At 32.3% G+C, this 24,944-nt stretch overlaps 5 protein-coding genes across 5 annotated transcripts; 2 read left to right on the top strand and 3 right to left on the bottom strand.

Annotated features, from left to right (window-relative positions):
• Positions 1–2,459: 2,459 nt before the first annotated feature.
• HELRODRAFT_176145 (hypothetical protein) lies at positions 2,460–3,335 on the bottom strand (the record flags this gene model as incomplete). The annotated part of the gene is made up of 2 exons (XM_009023467.1): positions 2,460–2,587; positions 2,855–3,335. 2 exons carry the CDS (start codon positions 3,333–3,335, stop codon positions 2,460–2,462), a joined length of 609 nt encoding a protein of 202 aa, XP_009021715.1.
• Positions 3,336–10,289: 6,954 nt separating this feature from the next.
• Positions 10,290–11,001, bottom strand: HELRODRAFT_176144 (hypothetical protein; the record flags this gene model as incomplete). Its single annotated transcript, XM_009023466.1, has 2 exons — positions 10,290–10,799; positions 10,963–11,001. 2 exons carry the CDS (start codon positions 10,999–11,001, stop codon positions 10,290–10,292), a joined length of 549 nt encoding a protein of 182 aa, XP_009021714.1.
• Positions 11,002–15,194: 4,193 nt separating this feature from the next.
• Positions 15,195–15,922, top strand: HELRODRAFT_176143 (hypothetical protein; the record flags this gene model as incomplete). Its single annotated transcript, XM_009023465.1, has 2 exons — positions 15,195–15,326; positions 15,476–15,922. 2 exons carry the CDS (start codon positions 15,195–15,197, stop codon positions 15,920–15,922), a joined length of 579 nt encoding a protein of 192 aa, XP_009021713.1.
• Positions 15,923–18,917: 2,995 nt separating this feature from the next.
• On the bottom strand, positions 18,918–20,930 carry HELRODRAFT_192638 (hypothetical protein; the record flags this gene model as incomplete). Its single annotated transcript, XM_009023464.1, has 4 exons — positions 18,918–19,481; positions 19,762–20,049; positions 20,563–20,663; positions 20,909–20,930. The coding sequence occupies 4 exons, from the start codon at positions 20,928–20,930 to the stop codon at positions 19,440–19,442; spliced, it is 453 nt and encodes a 150-aa protein (XP_009021712.1). The 3' UTR covers positions 18,918–19,439.
• A 198-nt stretch (positions 20,931–21,128) lies between these two features.
• On the top strand, positions 21,129–23,823 carry HELRODRAFT_176141 (hypothetical protein; the record flags this gene model as incomplete). The annotated part of the gene is made up of 3 exons (XM_009023463.1): positions 21,129–22,058; positions 22,801–23,005; positions 23,561–23,823. The coding sequence occupies 3 exons, from the start codon at positions 21,129–21,131 to the stop codon at positions 23,821–23,823; spliced, it is 1,398 nt and encodes a 465-aa protein (XP_009021711.1).
• Positions 23,824–24,944: the final 1,121 nt, after the last annotated feature.

Here is a 24,944-nt window from a genome sequence, read left to right as displayed (position 1 = left end):
TGGAACAATTCTTTACCATTTTTGTGGCCCTCTTCTGGACTCTTTCGATATCTTTTATTTCTGTTATGGTCCACGGTCTCCAGACACTTACTGCATATTTCAAGTTTGGTCTGACTAAGCCCTTGTACAACTGTAAGAAGGAAAATTTGTTTAAATTACGAAAATTTCTGTATATTATGCCTAGAATCGAAATTGCTTTGTTAATTGATTCATATATTTGAGATGTAAATTTCAATTTACTATCAAATAAAATACCCAAATCCCGTACTTCTTCCTTGCTTTTTAAATACTTATTTTGAATATTGTAACCGATGCCCAAATCTACGTTACCCCTAGTCTCATAACAACACACTTATCTATGTTAATACTAACATTCCAAACATTACACCAATCAACAATTCTGTCTAAACATCTCTACAAGCTAATCACATTCTCTTCTTTCTTTATAGGTTAAAACACTTTAGCATCATCTGCATAAAGAAACAGGTTTATATCATTGTCTCCATCGCAAACACTGAACATATCGTTAACATAAACAATGAAAAGTAGGGCCAAGAACACTCCCCTGTGGAACACCACTGGTAATCTGATATTTTTCTGACAGACGATCTTCTACTTTTACCGAAAAAGTTCTATTTTTTTTAAATAATTTTGTATCCATCTAATCAGCCCATTACTGACACCATACGTCGCCAACTTTTTAATAAGCATCTTGTGTGATACCTTGTCAAACGCCTTTTCAAAATCAGTATAAATTATATCAACTTTGCCATCCAATACTTCCGTCTATATGTCCATAATTTTCAAAAATTGTATCACCGTAGACCTCTGCTTAGTAAATCCATATTGTCTGTAGTCCATCAACTTTTTATCTTCAAAATGTTTTATCAACGCATCCTTGACAAATGACTCCAACAGCTTACAAACAACACTACTCTGTAATTGCGTTTATCAGTTTTTTCTCCTTTTTTGAAAATAGGCGTAACAATACTGTGTCTCCAAGCGTCCGGAATCAATCCATACCACAAAGAAGCATTAAAAAGTTGACACAAATAAAAGCTAATCGAAGAACAACATTCTTTCAAAACTCTGTTGTGTATGCTATCTGGTCCAGCTGATTTGTTCAATGCAAGTTTGTTAATACGTTGTGCTATCTGTTCTTCATTAACAAACACATCATTTTCCATATCTGGCAATATATCAACGTCTGGTACCATGCCCTCATTATCAACATCAACAATATAAACTGAACTGAAAAATGATCCCAAACAATTTGCCTTGTCCAGATTGTTTGTTATTAACATATCTTCATTAGCATCCTTATTAACTAAGCAATCAATTGTCTGTTTATTCTTTCTTTTTCTATTGATATGTTGCCAAAAAACTTTAGGATTATCTCTCATTTTTTTATTAGAGTTAATTCTTGTTGATCCCTAAACAGATTTAATTCTTTCTTTATATTTTTCCTGATAAACTTCACTTCTTCAAAAATCAATGAATTGCGAGTCTTCATGTATTTTTTCCCAAATCTTTTCCTTATTTTTATCAATTATTGCAACGATTTACTGATTTCACCTTTTACAACTGTTCTTTCCCATTATTACTACCGGAATATGTTCTTCAGTTGCTCTGTTTATTACACTTGAAAAATGACACTATAATGAAATTACATACGATCCTGGATCCGCAACAGACAACTCATTATTAAGCATACTGTTTAAATTTTTATGAAGGTATTTGTTCATCAACTCATAATCGCCTTTGTTAAAATTCAATCGGGTTTTATTTATTATTTCATGAGCACCATCAATGGTCAAGCCCACCTCAAAACACAGAATGCAGTGATCACTTTTACCAAGAGGGGGCAGGTGAACAAGATTTTTAATCGCATCTAATTCTTCTACCAATATCAAATCTAGAATAAGATTAGCCTGCAGAGATCTAAACCTAGTGGGTTCTTGTACAACTTGATGCAAGAACAAATCTTTCACCAAATTCACAAATATTTTTTCAATTGACTTACTTTCAGAATTGATTGATAAAATACCCCAATCAATTCTGGGAAAATTAAAATCCCCTACAATATATTTAAATCCACGCAATTTCATAAATGCTTTCAAAACTAAAATCATGTTGGTATTATTATTGCTACAAGAATGAGGACTCCTATATATAATTAAAAATAATATATCTTTATTATAATTACTAATTTTAAAATACAAATATTCATTAAAATTTATTTTTAAATCAATTCTATTGACAATTAAATCCAATTTTATATAACAAATAATACCTCGAAATTTTTTCTTCATAAAATTAACAGATTCAATTTTGAAACCTCTTAATTCAATCTCATTCTCATTAATTTCAGTTGTAATATTTTTTAAATTAGCCTCTGTGAAAATTAGAATATGTTTATTTAAAATTCCATTATCAATCGAAACCCTTACCTCATTTATTTAGTTCATTATTGTGTCAACATTTGTATATGCTATCCTAAGATGAACTTCTGTAACTTTCAATTTAGCATTAATATTACTTCCCTTCCCCCCAAAATTATCTGTCCTATTAAAATCTACTTCCGTTTCTAAACAAATTTTGTTTATTAATTAGTTAAATTGACAATTGAACAGCATAATTTTTGTTAGTTAAGTTGCCGCACAAGCCCTTCTGGTTTTACTTTAAATATTATAAATGAAAAAAATGAAACACCAAATATATATATATATTTCAATGTTAATTGCTGCATTAACTATGGTCTTTCACAAATATATATATATATATATATATATATATATATATATATGTGTGTGTGTGTGTGTATATATATATATTATCGCTCTTTTTTTTATACTGGTCTTTTCAGCATCTCCCCCTTTCAATCGGAAAACAATCATGTTTGTTTCTCTCTCCTTTGATTCAACAACACTGTTTATAGTTTTGCTGACATTCTTTATCTCCAAGTTGATGCTATCAACACTTTTTTTGACCTCCGAACCAGCAACACTTGCAAATGTTTTATTCAATTCGCTTTTGAGGTTGTTAATTTCAGTGCAAAGTTTTTTCTCTGAATTATCCAACAAGGTCTGTTTTGATTCATTTTCAGCTATAATCAACTTAATGGTGTCGATGCCGGCAGTGGTGCTCTTATGCAAACTCTCAATTTTTTTAATAATTTCATCGTTATTTTCCTCTATTTTTTCAATTTTTTTAATAATTTCTTCGTTGTTTCCTTCCATTTTTTCAATTCTTTTCATAGCTTGTTTCATGGAGGATTTTGCACACGTATCGCAATAGTATCTAATGTTGATGCAAGTCCTGGTAACTTCGTACATATTATCCAGTGAATTGGGGAGCCTTCAACTGAACGAGTTTTTTACCAACCGAACAAGTACATTTTTTAGCATTCTTAAATAAGGTTTACATTAGTAATTTTCTTAGTTCGATCGGCAAGTCTCGAACAATTAAGGCAACCAAATTATATGCCAAATTCATTCAAATTTTCTCTTATCAAATGAAATTAAATTTAAACTAAATACTCGATTTTAAACTATGAAATTAAGAAAAAATACGGAGCAATTCAAAATGCGGCCGGCACGTGCTACTGATGAGCGATAATATATATATATATATATATATATATATATATATATATATATATGTTGGTAATAGACCATAATTTTTACAATATTCTATAAATTCTACCGAATGTTTGGCGTTAATATGTTTGTAGTTCGTTTTTTCGATTTTTCTCACTAAAGTTTTTTGGTGAACGTTTAGTTTATTAAAATTCAAAATAAACTTATTTTTCGAATTCATCAATCAATCAATCAATCAATCAATTAGCTTATAAAGCGCTATTTCCGCGATGTTCAACAGCGCTCCTCAATGAATTTTGAAAACAGATGGGTCTTGAGATCCGCTCTGAACTTCGCAAGTGATGGAGAAGTAGTCAGAGAAGTAGGTAGAGAGTTCCATAAGAAAGGACCAGAAAAAGCAAAAGCAGATTTGGCAAAAGAGTGTTTAACACGAGTTAAGAAAAAGCGAGAAGAAGAAGACGATTGTAAACCGGGGCGTTTAGGTTCAATTAATATATCTGATAAATACTTAGGAAATAATTTAGATTGAGACTTATACATGAACGTGCAAATTTTAAAAATTATTCTATATTTTATAGGTAGCCAGTGCAAGAGAACAAGATATGGAGATATATGAGAAAATAAATGGGCACGAGCAATAAATTGGTTATCATCTATAGGACCAATAGACAATTCTTGACTAAAAGTAAAAATGGGAAGATGGTCAGAAATATCTGAAATGATTATACTTGAAAAATGATTTGAAAAATGATTAGTGAGTATATTATCTATTATCTATTTACTACTGACGAGTCTCTTGAGAGACGAAACGTACGTCTGGCCTAACGCGGGTAATGGTTTACCAATAATATATATATATATATATATATATATATATATATATAAATTCACAATTCCTTTATTTATCAAACCAGTAAAGATTTGACCTGGAGACTAAGTCATAATTTATATTTGCTATAATAAATAGTGCAGATGAGCTAAACCCATGGGCAATCATATATATATATAATTTATATATATAAATTCACAATTCCTTTATTTATCAAACCAGTAAAGATTTGACCTGGAGACCTGGAAGATTAAAAATCTTGTATCGGCCACCAGTTCAGAGTATATTAAAAATTGGAAAATAATATATCACCTATAATATATATAGTTTTGATTATGTCAAAAATTATAACATAAAACCCTTAGATTGAATTTCAATAAAAAAAATTAATAAAAATAACACAAAAATAAAAGGAAATGAAAAAAACGATTTTTGATTTAATACATAAACATAAGATAACACCAAAATAGTAACACTTAATATCTTGCAGTGGAAAACATTGCATGAAATAACATTTTTGACCGAATTTTTAAAATGATATAAACTGTTTGATTCTTTAATTATATTAGGTAATGTGTTCCACAGACCTATTGAAACAATTAGAACAGAATTAATAATAAAAATTGTTCTTGGTTTGGGAAAATAGAAGGTTGGATTGTTTCTAAAATAATTTTGTCTAGAATTAATAAAACTTTTAAAATATTCACTAAGATAAGGACAGTAATTTAATTTATAAAGTTAAAAAAACGTAATGTATATAATATATGTAAATCTTCTACAGGCCAAATGTTTGAGGATTTATAATAAATACTTAAACGAACAAATTTTTTTACATTAAATAAAATTTTAACAAAAAAATTTTGATTCAATTTCAATTTCAAAATATGCAAATGAGATTTTGGTCTGTTACCCCAGATTGAAATATAATAATGGAAGAACTAATATATTATATAAAGAGTACAAAATAAAATTAGGAAATGTTAACTTATGACGATAAATATTAGCTATATTTTTCGATGCTTTACTAGATATATGATTGATATGATCTAGCCAAGACAACGAACCATAATAAGACCCACAAATTTTATAGAATCAATCCGATTAATACATATATCATTATTAAGAATGGTGGAATCCAGTAAACGGGTACATATTGGAGGACCAAACAAAATATATCCAGTTTTAGTTAAATTAAGTCTTAAATTATTCGAAGACACCCAGTCATATATTTTCTTTAGTTTATTATTTACAGTCAAGAAAAGATTGTTAAAATCTAGATCAGAGTGGAGAATAATTGTGTCGTCAGCAAAAAGAATAAACATTAAAACATTGGATGAGTTGACAAAATCGTTAATGAAAATATTGAAAAGTAAAGGGCCAAGAATTGAACCTTGCGGCACACCGCGATTTAAGGGAAGAGAGGTGGACACAGTTTGGTTTATTTGGACATATTGAGAACGATTACTTAAATAAGATAAAAACCCTTCATGAGCAGGACCTCTAATGCCATAACGCTTGAGTTTATCTAGTAGTATCCTATGATCAATGGGGTCAATTGCCTTGGTTAGATCCAGAAAAATGCCTATGAAATATTTTTTTGATTCAATGGCATTAAAAACAAAAGTAATCAGATCGGAAATAGCAAATTCGGTAGATAACATCGGACGGAAACCATACTGTCTAGTAGTTAAGATGTTATTGGACTGAAAAAATAGAGACAGTTTTTTAAAAATAATTCTTTCAATAATTTTGATAAACTTGAGATCAAAGAAATGGGGCAATAATTATTGACTTCCTGTTTATCACCAGATTTGAATGAAGGAATTACCTTAGATAATTTAAGAAAGTTAGGAAAAATAGAGTTAGAAAAAAAAAGGTTAATTAGTTGCACAAGAGGAATAATAATGTTTGTCATTGTCTTCTTTAGTAAAGAGTTAGAAATTTGGTCATGACCAGAACTATTAGAATTATTTAAATTATTTATGATATCCATTGCATCAAAATTATTACAATCGAACAAGACAAATAAATTAAGTACACGTGGATTCTTTTATTTATTATAATTATAAGTTAAATGCGATGTATTACATGAAGAATTTATGTCTCACAAAGATGAAAAATGCTTATTAAAATAATTACATAATGATAACTCGTCATTAATAACAACATCTTCAACCTTTAAGGAGTAATTTAAATTTGACCGAGATAATCCCAGGCATGATTTCAATATGTTTCAGGTTTTTTTGCTTTTTTTATGCTTATTAAATTGATTTTGAAAGTATGACAATTCTGTACATTTCTGTAGTTTTACAAAGATAAGTAAATAAATTTTTATATTTAATGTATTTCAAATGATCAGAGAGAGAACGAGTTTTTATAGACTTTTTGTAGAGATTATTTATAGTTCTAGATGATTTTAACAAATCGGTGGTGATCCATGGCCGCTTGAAAATTTGACGTGATTTCGTAAACGGACAATATCGTGCAATAGCATTATTAAAAATTGTAATAAAGTATTCAAAGGCAGTATAAGTATCAGTAATATTAAAGAAAAAACTTCAGTCAAAATTATGTAGAAAGCAGTTTAACTTAGATAGATATTGTGGTTTGAGGTTACGCGATAAAGTAGACTTGCAAGTTGTTTTAGAAGAATTATTAAGTTGAAAGAAAGTAAAAATAGAAAAATGATCAGAAATATCAGAGCATAAAACGGCAGATTTGTGTGAATTATGATAATCAGTAAAAAATGTTATCAATAACAGAAGATGACGATGAAGTAACACGGGTAGGCAAACATAATAATGGATTTAAATTATACGAAAACATTAAATTTTTAAAAGAATAACTAGTTTATTTTTAGAAAGATCAATATTAAAATCCCCCAGTATATATACATGCTTTTTATAAGAAAAATTCAATTTTGAAAACAAATTATTCAAGTCGTCAATTCTTCTGTAAATAAAATTTAATAACTGTTTGGAGTATTTTATTCAATCGAAGATTTGAACCCGTCGCATCGTAAACCGGTTACGACAGCGAGTATTATAACAATATATATTTTTTAGATTTGACGAGTTGGAAGCCATCCGTTGAATCACTATCGTCCGGTGATTGGTTCCCGGGTTTAACTCTATCAGCCCACGGTACACTTTTTGGAATTATGTTTGCTAAATTGGCATTAACGTTTTATATACTTTCATTAGCTTTGTTTATTATTTCCGTGTGTATCGTACGAGGCAAAACTATGGACTCGGCAGATAGGTTGCTTGACTTAACAGAATATAAATTTACCTGGTCATGTGCACGGTCTGATACAATGGAGTTTATAGCCGAAAGCATTCTATAACTATTGTTATTCAATGTTTCCATAAAACCTGAGTGTTGTGCATTCAACATGGTTTCAATGTCTTTTTCATTGAATCAAAGTTGCAGCTTAACCAATTTGTAACGTTCTTAATTCTTGATAAATTCGCGGAAACAAATAAAGAGCAATTTTTTAACAAAACATTTGATTTCAGGAATTTCTAAATTGCAATACATTCAATTATTTTATCTTTTTTAACGTTAGCTTTGAATTAGAATTTATCAACACCGTCACATTTAATTTCATTAATTTTATCATTTTTCAGAATATCCAATTCATTTTTCAGTATTTCGACAGCAGAATCAGAACTAGCTTCTTCAAAACGATAAAATTCCGAAATATTACGCAAAATTATCTAAATAACTCGAATTATTTGTTAAAAAACAGAAAAATTCGCTAACTTTAACCTTCTCAATGTTTTATCACGTGACCGTAATAATATATATATATATATAGATATTTACAATATTCTATAAACTCTACCGAATGTTTGGCGTTAATATGTTTGTAGTTCGTTTTTTCGATTTTTCTCAATAAAGTCTTTTGGTGAACGTTTAGTTTATTAAAATTCAAAATAAATTTATTTTCCAAATTCATGCTGCAAATAAGGCCATATTTCGATTCCGAATGAATCATCATCAGTGCGATTTAGTTTATATTGGGAAATATTCACTTTGTCAAAGTGAACTTATTGATAGATAGAAATTAGGTGTCAGGTTTCTTTATTGGCAGGTCCATCTTTGTTGGTTTCCTCATTTTCATCGATAGCATCATATTCTTCTTTGTCACTATTTACAATGCTAGATTTTATTACTTCTTTGTTTTCATTGTTGATTAAGCAAGTGAATGTACCGAACAATTTAAAGACAGCACAATAAAATCATTTGTAAACCGGGCATTCACACACTTCCGATATTGAAAATCGCGACGCTGAATTAAAAAGAGTCACCAACCTGCTTGTAAACAATGGATATAAAACTTATTCTATTGAAAAGATTGTTAAAGGCAAATTACTACACAACAATAACCTTTCTAATACCAGCAATCAAGATAACGACATCATCTTGTATTACAGAAATAAAAATGTCACACCAACCAACCCAAATAGTAAAGTTAAACTCCGAATTTATTACAACAATAAAAAGACGTCTCACCTAATACTGAAAAACAACTGTAGTCCTAGAGATAAATCTGTGTTAAAGCGTAATCACGTAATATATGAATTTAATTGCCCCTTTGACGGCTGTGCAAGTCAACATGACTCATATATCGGGATTACTACTACCTCATTGACTAGAAGGCTTACGATGCATAAACAGATTAGTGCTATCAAATCTCATTTGGGCTCAACACACTCAATCACAATTAGCCGTGAAATCCTCGACAGCAACATCAAAGTAATATACCAGAACAGCAGCTATACGCATCTTAAAATTGCAGAAGCAGTCCTAATTGACATCAATAAACCAAAAATAAATATACAACAAAAAATGACAACCTCACTCCCAACCCGGCGCTTAATAATATTTTCAAAAATGTTTCGCGCTTAAAATTAAGTTATACTGTATGACGTCATTTGTTTATAAACGGTAATTTTCGTTATTATTTAAAAATATTTTGCACTGACGATGATATATTCTATATCGAAAAAGCTTTTTGCAATTATTTATATTAATAAACATGAACAATAATAATTTTAGTTTTTTACTTAATAAATTAAATAATTATAATAAAATTTTAGTTAGAAAACTTGAAAAATTAACGTATAAACATAATAATTGCATTAACGCGGTTGATTTTCTTGAAAACTCTATATATATATATATATATATATATATATATATATATATATATATATATATATATATATATATATATGTCATTTATTATTAGAAGACTTATGGCCTTAATAGCTATAGCATTTATTTATAAAGATCACTGCATTTTCAGCATTATTCAACATCTCAAAATTTTTCAGACACTCTGAAACACTGCTGTCATTTGCATCTGTTTGCTCAATTGCTCTCTCCTCTTCTTCTTCTACACCCTTCTCATATTTGGCAAGAAGACAGTTTCAGGATCGACACGAAGTTGGAAATTATCTTTACTGATGCACCTTAGATCCAATGGATCTTCCTCAATTTCTAGGACAGTTTCACTTCTTGGACTTGGATGTTTTCCCTCGGAAAAAAATAATTAAGTTTTATTGTTAAAAGGCACCACTGATTAACCCAGTGTCAACAAATTGTGGAAATCCGTTTTGAGGTGAAAATAATGGAGGAGGTGGAGATCCAGAGGTAGGTGTCTTGCATAACACTTAATTGCTCTCTCCTCTTCTTCTTCTACACCCTTCTCATATTTTAGCAAGAAGATATTTTCAGGATCGACACGGAGTTGGATGCACCTTAGATCCAATGGATCTTCCTCAATTTCTAGGACAGTTTCACTTCTTGGACTTGGACGTTTTCCCTCGAGAAAAGTTAATTAAGTTTTATTGTTACAAGGCACCACTGATTAACCCAGTGTCAACGAATTGTGGAAATCCGTTTTGAGGTGAAAATAATGGAGGGGGTGGAGATTCAGAGGTGGGTATCTTGCATAACACTTCTTGCTGGAGAATTTGCTTTTCCTCGTTGGCGTATTTCAACAAGTTGTTGACGTTCAAATCTCGACGAGTCTCAGCATTCAGTAGCTCTGCCTGCAAAACTTCCATGTTGAATATTCCGGCGCTAGAAACTTGATCCAATTGTTCAGGGGATAACAAATGACTATTCGAATCAGTATCCTCTGTGTAATTGTTAGCTAGAGCTAACAGCTTATTAATGTCTCTATAAATTGCAGGAGGAGTTGCTGTTACATCGGCAGTCCCAGCGACTTTACTTTTTTTGGTACTGTTGTTGGTAATGTTACTGGGGTTTTCTTTGATGTCGTTGCTGACACTGTTGCTAGTGCTGTCATTAATGTTCCTGGTGTTGATGTTGTTGCTAATGATGTTGCTGGTGTATACCTATACATTTATATATATATATATATATATATATATATATATATGTATATATTGGGTTTAGACTATCATAAATACAATGCGAAACAATTGAGAACAACTACAAGTTGAATAATGCCGAAATGCAGTAATCTTTATAAATATATATATATATTAAAAATATCACCGCATTTTCCGCATTGTTGAGTTTGTAACTAATCTGCATCTGGGAACAACACAACCACAACATATCAATTTAAACACCAAAGATGGTATAGGAATACCAAAAAAAGCTTTTCTTTTCTATCATGCTTAAAATAAACAAAAATTTTGGTTTTGAACTAAAGATACTATAATGATTTACGATCAACCGTTAGAAAAATCGAAAAGTTAAATTGGAAATTAACTAACGCCAAACATGCAGTGATTTTTATCAATAATTGCATTTCTGACAGTCTTAAACCGATATATATATATATATATATATAATATTCTATAAATTCTACCGAATGTTTGGCGTTAATATGTTTGTAGTTCGTTTTTTCGATTTTTCTCACTAAAGTTTTTTGGTGAACGTTTAGTTTATTAAAATTCAAAATAAACTTATTTTTCGAATTCATGCTGCAAATAAGGCCATATTTCGATTCCGAATGAATCATAATCAGTGCTCCTTGCTGTATATATAGGGAAATATTGACTTTGTCAAGACAATCAAGATAACGACATTATCTTGTATTACAGAAATCACATGTCAACAGCATACAAGGTAGATGAAGCTATTCTTAAACATATCATCAATAAAAATGTCACACCAACCAACCCAAATAGTAAAGTTAAACTCCGAATTTATTACAACAACAAAAAGACCTAATATTGAAAAACAACTGCAGTCCTAGAGATAACTCTGAGTTAAAGCGTAATCACATAATATATGAATTTAATTGCCCCTTTGACGGCTGTGCAAGTCAACATGACTCATATATCGGGATTACTACTACCTCACTGACTAGAAGGCTTACGATGCATAAACAGAGTGGTGCTATCAAATCTCATTTGGACTCAACACACTCAATCACAATTAGCCGTGAAATCCTCGACAGCAACACCAAAGTAATATACCATACCAGAACAGCAATACACGCATCTTAAAATTGCAGAAGCAGTCCTAATTGACATCAATAAACCAAAAATAAATATACAACAAAAAATGACAACCTTACTTCCAACCCGGCGCTTAACCAACAACGAAAACAAAGAAGTAATAAAAACTAGCATCGTAAATAGTGACAAAGAAGAATATGATGCTATCGATGAAGAAAAGGAGACCAAAGAAGATGACCAGCCAATTAAGAAACCTGACACCTAATTCGCATCAAAGTTCAATTTTACAACACCAAAGTTAATTTTTACAACGTCAAAGTTCATCTGACAAGATTATTGGAAATAACATGGTTGTCGTTGTTGATTAGGTTATCGACAATGACTTGTGCAGTAGTAACATGGTTACCATTGTTTTCGTTGTTATTTGTGTTATCATTATCATGATCATTGATAATACGTCTATCATTATTGTTCGTGTTATTATCGCTTATATTGTCGTCATTGTTGTTTGTGTTGTAAGTAATGTAAACAACTCAAACAACGACGTTGTTGCTGATCATGTCGGTGACAATGATGCAAACTCTATTACCAACTCCAACAACAATAACAGCGACAATAACGATGACCATGTGGATCATGACAATGATAACAACACAATCAATGACAACCTCGTTATCGCAAACTCCATTCATAACAATAACAACAACTCAAACAACAATACCGACAGTGCAAAATTAACTTTATTCTATCGTAACTTAATGAGCTCTTCGTATAAAGAAGACGAATATATAATTAGAAAAATCATTAAAAAAGGAGTCCATCCAGTTGATTCTAATGGAAAAATAAACCTTCTTATTTATTATAAAAATTTTAAGTCGCAACAACTACTAATAAAAAATAGTCCCAACGTTAAACTAGCAACAACACAGCACTCCCACGTCATCTACCAATTTCTATGTCCTCACGAAGACTGTAGGCTTCGTCCATCTTCTTATATTGGAATGACTACCACAAAACTGACACGCCGTTTAACCTGCCATTTGAACATCGGAGCTCCAAATCAACACTACCATGACTGCCACAACCAGCAATTATCCCGCAAAATATTAGAAGATAATACTAAAATATTAATGAAAGACACTAATTTTAACAGACTACAAATTTTAGAATCTCTATTTATTAATATTATAAACCTAATTTGAACACACAAATTTATTCCAATTTTATTTTACCTTCATCACGAAATGTGTAATTTATTATTATTATTATTAACACGATATTGCACATATAATATATTTTATTATGTTATATTACAAAATAATTGTTTATTATACTTAATTTAACTACTTACGTTATTTAACTTTAATCGTTACGTTACTTTCGCGCTCAACTCTTATTACGTCATCTGACAGTTTATTGTTATGTTTTATTTGAATTAATATTAAATTGCCTGAAGATGAATTATAAAATTCGAAACGTCGCTTAATAAATAATTATATAATGAATATTGGTGTTCTAATTTTTAATTTAAATTATAATTATAAAAAACTAGTAAGAAAAATAGAAAATCTTAATAAAAAATTAAATAACAATAATATAAGCATCGCGTTTAATGAAATATATATATATATATATATATATATATATATATTTATATATTTATATATATATATATATTAGGATTTAGACCGCGTTAATACAATTATTATATTTATACATTAATTTTTCAAGTTTTCTAATTAAAATTTTATTATAAATATAATAATTGTATTAACGCGGTTGATTTTCTTAAAAACTGTAAATTTATATATACATATATATATATATATATATATATATATATATATATATATATATATATATATCTCCTTCCAATATATATATATATATTGGAAGGAGATCATATTTCATACAGTATTGTATGAATTCGACCAAATCGTTGGCATTAATCAATTTAAATTTCGTCTTTTCAATTTTCCTTACTAGAATTTTTTGGAAATTGTTCAGTTTGTTGAAAATAGAATTATCCAAGTTCATCATAAAAATTTAATAAAACTGGACAGCCTCTGCAATTTTTAGATATATTGTGTTTTTAACTTTTAACTTCTCTTCTTTTCATTTTGACTTTTATTTTATACAGAAAAAGCATGTTTATAATATTCTTTCACCATTTTCAATGTAGTCTGTTATTAAATATTAGTTGTACCTTATATATACCATTATCTGTACGTTAATAATTTTTTGGCTCAAAAGGATACTTTGTTCTAACCCATTATTTCTCTTTATTGGTAGTTTTTACAAATTCAAAATTATAGAAAAAGACCCGATGACTGAACTAAAGAAATCATTAAATGGCATTATTTAAAAATTAATAAAACTGCCGGTGATAAAATCTTAAAATTGATTGATGAATATGAACCAAATATCTGTATAAAACTGTAAAACACAGAAAAGCGATAACCCATTCAAGTCTATAGGCAGTCAAATACCAACTGTAACATACTCAGTTGCTAAAGTACTCAACAATTTAATTATTCCATACACTCCAATCCAGCAAAGAATTTATTGATCTTCTGTCCACCTTCAAACCTAACAATAGCATCAAAATTTCTTCATTAGATGTTGAATCTTTATTCACAAATATACCAGTTAAAGAAACAATAGACATAATTTTAAAAAAAATTTACAAATCTGAATTATCACCCCAAAAATTCAAAGAAAGCATTTAAAAAAGCTTCTTGAAATTCTTGAAATGGGGTGAGTTGCAATAGGCTTTCCTTTTAGTGTTTTGCTTCCAACTTTTACATGGGACATTTGCAAGAAAATATATTCATCTGACAGTTCAATAGCACTAAATTGAAATTTACAAATTTCCCTTATTGGACGTGTGATGTTTTATGTTTTATTACATATAAATTCAGTTCAATACTAGTGTGCGTTACGATATCCCAGTTTTTGATAAACGTCCAAAAGATACTTAATATATAAAGATACAAATGTCACATCTCCCTTTTTAAATGTGACATTTGTATCTTTATATATTTAGAATCTTTTGGACGTTTATCAAATGCTGGGATATCGTAACGCACACTTGTGTTGAATTGAGGTTGTGTTGCCTCTAATCCCTCAGAGACCTTGGGCTAAAATTGGAGTTGACATTTTTCAATTTGCAGGTAAAGATTAACTCCTGGTTGTAGACTATTTTTCAAAGTTTCCAGAAATTGCCATATTAGGAACAAGAACATCAGATTTAGTCATATTACAACTGAAAGCAATATTTTCTAGGCATGGTTTATTTGAACTTCAAATTTTGAAGAAATGATAGCAGACAACTTGCCATTTTCTAGCAACCAGATGCACAGATTTGCAAATGATTGGCACTTTAAGATAACAACATCCAGTCCAAAATATCCTAAATCAAATGGACAAGCAGAACGAATAATTCAGCCAGTTAAAAACCTATGACAGCAATACAGATCCATATATTGCACTTTTACAGTACAGAAATGCTCCATTATCAGGTCTTGATTTTAGTCCAGCGTAGCTGTTGATGAGTCGTTCCTTAAGAACCAAGCTCCATTATCAGGTCTTGATTTTAGTCCAGCGTAGCTGTTGATGAGTCGTTCCTTAAGAACCAAGCTTCCAACAACAAGTCAGAACTTACATCCAAAAGTTGTAGAGATAATCTAGTTTACAGACAGCAACAACAAAAAAAGTATTATGATCGTAAATCGAAACCTCTTCCAAGTTTGAACGAAGGAGGTGTAGTACGTATGAATCACAATAAAACATGGAAACGTGGAATTGTTCGTTTCAAACATGATGCTCCAAGATCATACATTGTTGACACAGAGGATGGTTCAACTTTAAGACGGAACCGTAGAGATCTTATCTACACCAAAGAAAATCCACCTATATGTGCAGCACCAGTAGATGATAGCACAGATCATTTTCCATCATTAGAGGCAACACAACCTCAAAGGTTGGAATTCCCAATTCACCCTCAGTGCAACAGTCCAACAGATGACACCACACAGTCTTCCTAAGAATCCATCCTGAGGACACGGAGTAGTCGTTATCAAAACTCCCTGTTAGATTTAAGAACTATGTTTTTAATTAAATATTTGTATTAAATAAAAACAATAAAATTGAACTTTTAAAAGGGAAGATGTGACATTTGTATCTTTATATATTTAGTACCTTTTGGACGTTTATCAAAAACTGGGATATCGTAACGCACACTTGTGTTGAATTGAATTTATATTGAATAAAACATATAAAACATCACAGGACGTTCTCGTTCAGCATATTCTCAACATCATCGAGCGGGCTTTTTAATTGCGAAAATTATTTTCACAACTTTCTATCTTTTGTAAGCTCAGTCAGTTCTTCATATAGTTGCTCTTTCTCCAGATTCATATGTTCAAAATGTTGGTGGTTTTTGTTTCTGTATTTCAAACATGGTCTGCTTCGTCTGTTTTTTTTCTTCTGGTTTTTACAGGGCATATATTTGCCAGTTCTTTTTCTTCCATGCGAAAACTATGGCCTATAAATTGTAATTGCCTTTTTTAATGGTTTTGCTGACAGCGATGTCAAGCTTTTCCTCTAGGCCTAGGGCAAATATGAGGGTATGATTCGCAGCCGTAGAGCAACACTGGTATACACGCTTTGTTAAATAGTCGCTTTTTCAGCTTGTTAAACTCGAGTGTTTTCATTCACAAAAGCAAGATCATTTACTTTCCTTCGGATGATCTCTTTATGCTTACTTGTGAAAGATCTTTTGGTCGTTTGCTATTCAGTTGAGGTAAAATACACTTGTGGGTTAAGTAACCAAAATCCCTGTCTTGATGCATAACTAATCACAATAATGAAGAGAAATGTTGCAAGAACATTTTCCTGGAAAGCACCTGTTTTGAATGCAAAAGATTCATAGAGTTCAACTCCAATGTATGCTTGACTGGTCGACTTTTCATATATGATTTTGATTGCATTTACGATTTTAAATGGGATTCCATAATGATGTAAGATGGGTTTCATATCTTGATTGATTGATCAAATGCTTTCTTGAAGTCAATAAAGGTTATATATATTGTTATAACCGACCCCTTGAACTTGTAGAGTACAGTTATTTCTCTAGATTCCTGACTCCTGAACAGACTTATTTCAGATGAACACGTTGCACAGATTTAGTGAGCTGGACAAAAGAATTGCTGCTAATTAATAATGGCTATTGAAATTCAGTTATTGTTTTAATAATCTTAAGCCAACAGCAACAAGATAATAGCAGCCTGACCACTGGAAATAATATAAAAATACAATTACTTCATCTACTTCATTTTCATCAGAAAATGATAAAATATATCGATTACGATAATCTTTTCTATCACTTTCATCTTTCACCGTTTTACATGCCTACGATAATGAAAATCTCGAACTATCGTTATAAAACTTATTAAAATATTCACGACAAAATGACAGCAAAGTAAACAAAAAATTACACAAAAAAACAATTTATAAAACTCATAATTTTTTGTAGTATAGCGCGGAATCCAACAGCCCCCATTAGTAATCGGTGCTAAAATTTTATTTTTGCGTATTTCCGGGTTGTATATTTAAAATGTTTTTGTTTTATTATGTGTATTGATACAAACAGATAATGTCACAAAAGTTGAAAAAATCTAAAAATTATTCACAAAGATACATTGTTTCAAACATCATTGGTCGTTCTAGGGTTAAATTTTGAAAAGATAATCAACGAGTTTGCTACAGCTAAAACCAGAAAAGATGACATATTATGAAATTTATCACCTTTTTTTACAATTCACTTTTTTAATAAATAGAATTCAAATATTTGTGTAAGTTTCTTCTTTTATTGTTTGCAAACATAATAATTTTCTCAGAAGAACATATTTAAAAGTGTTATGTCATAAGTCCCAAACGAAACCAATCCAACCAGCCAGCCCGCCCAATTAAATGAAAGGGACAGGAATAGAAACGGAATAAATTTTGAAGATTTGTGGCGACGTGAAATGTTTATCATTATGAAAAAAACAAACTGTAAGTAAATAGACTAAATTAAATTAACTAAAAAAGTATGAAGAAAAAGAAAAAAATATATAGACAGTAATGTAGCAAATATTTAACTATTGAAAAGTGCTTTCTAATTGAAATGAAATGTTACAAATAAAATTATATAAACTTGCTTGGCCAAAAAAGAATCGAAAAAATAGAGATTCAGTTTCAAATAGCGAAGTTAAACATGAAATTACCTTCAACATCCTCGGGTATATATATATAATATATATATTTATAAACGAGCAATAAACGCATAAAATATCCTACAACAATAAGCGAATAATTAGCGAATAAGATAATGATCACAATAGCATTAATATGAAAATAATTGTTGTTATTATAATTAACATGCGTGTTAAATGTTGTTGTTATTATAATTAACATGCGTGTGTCTGTCTGAATGTATGCGAGTGTGAACAACGTGCTTAAGTGGCAGTATCATTGTTTAAAAGCTTAGATAAATATAAAAATTATCTTAATCTTTAACAATAAAAATATTATTAGTATATTTTTTATTATTATTATTATAACTAGCTTACCATTTATTGGCCATTTTAGAATGAAAATTAAAACCCAAAATAACACCAATACCTAATGTAAAGCCCTCACTGACTAACGCTAAACAATTACTCCCTTGTCATCGTTACAATAATTTATTTTTTTATATTCAACACTTATATATGGTGAGTTTCTGAATGTGACATTATGATGTAATGTAACGAGTGTATGGTTGTATATGTGTATGTATGATGAATGTATGAGTATAAAATAATAATACAGTATGACGTCTGAGTATGTGAGTATGACACTCTTTATGACATATTCTCATATGACTTTAATACATATTTTTATAATAAGCTTAACCCTAACCGCTTTTTAAAAATGCTGGGTGAACTGATGTTATAATATGATGAGTGTGTGGTTATGATATGACGACATAACATTATGAGCGTTTGAATATGATCCAGTAAGCGTATGTTGAGTGATATAGTTGATAGAATAAGATGAGCATTGAAGCGATATGATGGTGTATTATGAGGAGTGTAAAAATATGATAAGTTACATATTGTTATATACAAAGAAGACGACAGATAATAACAGTAAAACAATTATACAAGTAGATCATAAAATTATTAAAATGGAGCTTTTTTTGCAATAAAATTAATAAACTTTCATCTCGCCTATAGCATGGCATCCAGTATAAATTAAAACTTTCTCCATTAACAAACTATCGGATGAAATGCCTCAGCCAAAATAATGATAATATCATACATAACTCAGTCATTATAACATCACCATCAGTTTTAACATCATCATCATCAGTTGTCTTATCATTATAATACCAATTGCTTCAATCATTTTCGTCATCCCCATAATCGTCGTCATTGACATCATCATCAACATTGTGGTCATCGTAAACATCCAATCATCATCCTTATCATTATCTTCAGTCATCATATCATCTTTCTCCTCTCTTCTTCTTTATCCTCACATATTTTCTTTTTGAATCAGTGTCAGAGATTCGGCATTCTAAAAATAATTTAAAAAAAAATTTTTTTAATATTGCTATTAAAATCAAACAAAAAAAAAATAGACAAACATTCGAATTATAAATTAATATAATAATGTTTACAATTTGTTAACTAAAATTAACACAACTAATTATAATTGAAATGAAGCCAAAAAAATACCAAACTTAAAATGACACCAAAACTTGTAAGATTTAACATAAGCTAACATAAATCAACATAAGAATTAAATAATTTCAAAATAAATCCGACGCAACTTACGTACAGAAAAAAAAACTAACCGAAGTGACATGTGATCCGTCATAAGATAGGACAACGACAACGGGATTGACGTCATCAACATTATTGTTATTACTTCCATTATTGTTATCATTGTTGCTATCATCGTTTTTGTCATTGTTTGTCGTCGTGTTGTTGGTATTGCTGGTGGCGGCGGGGGCGACGGCGCTTGCAGCAACATTCCCGTCGTCGTATTCGTCGTCGTCGGTCGATTTTTTGTAGACCGGATTATCAAAGTTCATCGATTTCACTTGCCTTTGTCGGTAGAGCCTTCGAACTTTTGTAAAGATCTGTTTAATATTTTATTTTCACGTGAGCCATATTAATTAAACATTTTTTTTTAAATATAAAAAATAATTATCCAAGAATCATCATCGTCATTTTCATTACCATGAGTAGTAGTAGTATTATCATAATCATTGCTCATATCATCATAATCATCATAATCTTATTAACCACCGCCAACCTACAAAGAGTTACAGCTTCATATGAAGCAGAACTTAATGGTAACTTAATGGTATTGCTAAAAAGTAAATAATTACAACAATTTAGTAAAAAACAGCTTAACTTTGTCGTTAACATCATCAACGTCATTTCTGCTCGTCATAATAACACAACCAAAATTATCATCACCACCACCATCATCATCATTCCCATCATCATTATCATCATCCCCACCACCATCATCATTCCCATCATCATCATCATCATCCCCATCATCATTATCATTCCCATCATCATCCGCCCCACCACCATTATCATCACCATCATCATCGACATCATAGCATCAACATGCAACTGACCATAAATGACGTCGCGAACAACAAGACTACCAAACAGGCCCCAACTGCAACAACATTGACCTTGCCCTCTCTGGAAACTTTCTTTACAAATGCTTGACGTTCTGTGTATTGTGTGTGTGTGTTGTTTAGTTTACATACATACATACATACACATACATCGTTAGCTCACACTTGCGCCGACCGATTTCTGAATTCAATTTAAATTTTGTATTTTAATATGTTTTTAAACTTTTGTTTTATTGAACTTTTGGATTATTTTGCGTGTTATCATCCTGGGATTGAGTCTTTCACGTCATTTTGTCGCAGTTTGCCTTGGTTTTTTGTTGATTTAATTAGATTTTTCAACTTTTAATTTTTTTAATTGGCATGGTTAATTCATAGCGCACAGCAGTTGCTTGTTTCGTACCTGCCTCAACTGTGCGCTGCTATATTATTATTCATAACTTACCTTTATTTTTTCCATTACCTAAGAATTTTATTATAATTTCGTATTTTAAATTTTAAACGTACTTAGTTCATTTAAATTTATGTTTTGTTAAAATTACTTATCTCACCAAATCACCTGTATGGCCCCGGTTTTACACCAGTGCCCTGTTTGCTCCAATCACTACAAGATCACACCAGACGGGAAACTTTGCCGTCATGGTGGAAGGGTTAAAGGCCAGGAATGCTCGGGTTCAAGGAAAAGGGTGGATGCACCACAGGTTGTGACCGGTCCGCCTCACGTAGCCGCATCTAGCGATAGACTCATAATGGGTGTGTCCGTATCAGTTTCGGAGATTCCTACCAGTTTGGATTACCCCCTTTTTTTTGACAGGATGACGGCTGTTTTGAAACGCGTACCACTGCACGATCACATTCCAAAACCGTGTAGAGAAAAATGTAGCAATGCACTGCACGAGTTACTGACGGCCGTTTGTTGTGACTCCGGTGATCCCGCTCACTGGTGCAGACTTTTTTTGTATTTTCCATACGTCCTTCAAAAACCTGCCAGAGGGGGACGCCGGGTCAACCAAGGCAACCAGATTAACAAGCGCCTGTCCGAATACTCCACGATTGAGGTTACGTCCCTGCTCTCGGGTTTTGAAAACCACATCAACGCAAATCCACGCGGCCACAACCCTGACCGGTGGATAAATGCGGTGTCTTCTTGCATAGAGCAGGGAAACGTTTCAGCAGCCGTCAGACTTGTCTGCTCGCCCGAGGGCCTGGCAGTAAACACGCCTGAAACCTTAGAAAAACTACGGTTCATACATCCAAAAACACCAACTGACAGGCGTGCATTTCTTGCGCAAGAACCAACAAGTGGTTGCGTTTCTTCCACCCAGGTGCTCAAGGCCATAAAGTCTTTTGGAAATGGCTCGTCCGGAGGTCTCGACGGTTTGCGTCCTCAGCATCTCAAAGACCTACTTTCAGGCCCCCTGCCAATTGACGACCTATTAATTTCCCTAACGAAATTTATAAATTTGGTTCTGTCGGGCGCCTGTCCACCCACGGTTTGCCGTTTTTTTTGGAGGCCGCCTGATAGCCTTAAACAAAACAGATGGAGGAGTTAGGCCAACCGCTGTTGGTAACTGTTGGCGTAGATTGGCGAGTAAATGTGCTTTGAACCTGGTAATGGATGAAATGAGGGCCAAATTTTACCCGGTTCAATTGGGCGTTGGCGTGAAAGGAGGTGCTGAGGCCGCCGTTCACGCCGTTCGAAAATTGGTCACAGACCTCCCTAATCAATGGGGATTTCTAAAAATCGATTTTAAAAATGCCTTCAACGCCATGAGAAGAGATTCAATGCTGGAGGCCGTCAAATGTTTCTGCCCCAGAATATATAATTTCTGCCATTCTGCTTACGGCCTCGCTTCTTCGCTTGGCTATCACACCTGGGTGGTTGAATCGTCCGAGGGCGTGCAACAGGGTGATCCACTGGGACCTCTTCTATTTGCATTGACCCTGCATCCCTTGTTGGAAAAACTGTCGTCCGTTTTCATTTGTGGCTACCTGGACGACATCAGCATTGCTTTAAAAAGCCAAACACTGGCCAAAAACTACGAATTTTTGAAAAACGAAGCCAACACCATTGGGCTAGAGTTAAACACCAATAAATGTGAACTCTATTTTAAAGATTCACTATATTTGCCACCGGTGTTGGCGGACGTACCCATTGTTCAAAAATCAAATTTAAGTTTTTTGGGCACACCCTTGTTCGAGGGCGACTCCCAAATTAAATTTTTTGATAAAAAGTTTTCAGAACTCAAGTTCGCCCTCGACCGAGTGTCTCATCTTTCCGTCCACGACGCCTTGACTATTGTCCGAAGCGCCCTCAGTTTGCCCAAAATGGTGTATTTTCTTCGTACATCCAGCTACATTAACCCATTGTTGTTGGGCAGATTTGATGATGTTTTGCGTACCGCCTTGTCAGCCATTTGCAATGTTCATTTGACTGACAGTGGCTGGTCCCAGGCTCAGCTGCCGGTGCGGTATGGTGGTCTGGGGTTACTCAGTGTGGTTCAGTTGGCACCAATCGTCTATAAATCTTCTGCCGCTGCCACTCTTGACCTCCAGTCCGCCTTGCTTTGCCGATTTTGTTGTTGCTGTGACATCCCACCACCGCCGACCACACCTGAAAGCCCTTCACAAGCTCAAATTTTAGATGAGCAATATAAGAAGACTTTTCATGAACTTCTGTCTTCTGGTGTCGGTGCTTCTTCCTCCGCCCGCTTATTGGCTGCAACTAGTGATGTTAGTTGTGGTTGGTTGAGGTCGTGGCCCAACACTTCCGTAGGCACCAGACTCGATGACGAGTCTGTTAGATTTGCCGTTGGTTTCAGACTTGGCCTAAGTATACAAAATAAATATCTGTGTCGTTGCGGCGCGGAGGCGGACGAATTTGGTAATCATGGTTTGGTTTGCCGTTTAGGTGAAGTCCGTCAACTTCGTCATTCAGCTTTGAATGATTACATTTGCCGGCTTTTTTCTAAAGCTTCTATTCCTGTTTTGAAAGAACCATCTGGCATTTCAGTGCAAGATGGCAAGCGACCAGACGGTTGTACTCTTACTCCCTGGAGAGCCGGTAAATGTTTGGCTTGGGATGTTACGGTTCCTGGTACCTTGGCCGAGCGCTACGTTCACCTTACCAGCAAAGAATGTGGTTTGGCTGCAATCAGGGCATCGGACGAAAAAATTAAAAAATATGAACTTAGATTTTTTGCCAATATGTATCGAGGTCCTTGGACCCATGGACCCCAATACTTCAAAATTTATTAAAACATTGTGTAAAATGATTGGTGTTCGGTCAGGTGACAACAGAGAGTTCTTTTTTGCAATAAACCACATCTCGTGTTTGTTGCAGCGATTTCTGCGTGTTTGTGTGTCGGAAAATATTAATTTAAACGCCGACGTGTGAGACTAACGATACATTAAAGTGTTAACCCTTTTAATCAGATGTTTGACCGTTTGGTGTCATTCATCACGATTTGGTTTTAACATACATGTATGTGTGTGTGTATGTACGTGAGTGTGTATGGTGTGTGTATGTGTGTGTGTATTGTGCATGTATTTAAGTTAGTGTATGTATGTGTGTGCGTGCGTGTATGTGAGTGTGCGTGTGTGTAACCAACCATCAAAAGAACGGTTGTAAGCGACGCAAGTGTAATTATCAATCATCTTGTAGGTTGTATTGACATCATCGGCAGGGCAGAGACATCTGTAGGAGGGTCTGCGCCCTCCAATCAGACGAGGGGCGCAAATGTGCGAGCATCTCATTGGACCATCGTGTAAGTTGCACTCGTTAGGTTCTTAATATAGTGGCGGTTGTTGGTCGAGATGGATTTTAACAAAATTAATTGAGAATTTTATTTTAATTGAATTCATAGCAAATAAAACTTCAATACGAACATAAACAAGATGTTAATTTGAGATATATATGCAAAAAGATTATAAATTCTTAAAAAAGAAATATAAGTAATAAGACATTTTGATCACAGCTGATTTGCTTAGTGTTAACAAAATCTAAATGAAAGAGAAAGAGAGAATAAATTTGTGTAGACATTTAACTAATTTCTAAAAATGTACGTACTAAGGGACTAAACATCATTAATTAGATAGTTAAAATAAAATGTAAAAACTGTCATATTAGAACTATCTAACCGTGCGGCTGAAGATAATGATGAACGATTTTTATGGTCTTTGGATACATGACGTCATTCACGATACTGACAGGCTGCAGTGGTCCATTTTTCTTGATCTTCATGATCGAGTGACTGGTCCAGTCTGACCAGTATATGTGATCCTGCCGTTGATCGAGTGAGTTAACAAAAATGTTCAAATACAAAATGAAAATAGGAAATTTTTTTGAATAATTAAAATAAATTTAGGGAATGTTCGCA

The sequence above is a fragment of the Helobdella robusta genome (genome assembly GCF_000326865.2).
Source record: "Helobdella robusta unplaced genomic scaffold HELROscaffold_36, whole genome shotgun sequence".
Taxonomy (NCBI): Eukaryota; Metazoa; Annelida; class Clitellata; order Rhynchobdellida; family Glossiphoniidae; genus Helobdella; species Helobdella robusta.
The sequence above is the reverse complement of the archived record's forward strand: the minus strand, read 5'-3'. Positions and strand labels throughout refer to the sequence as shown.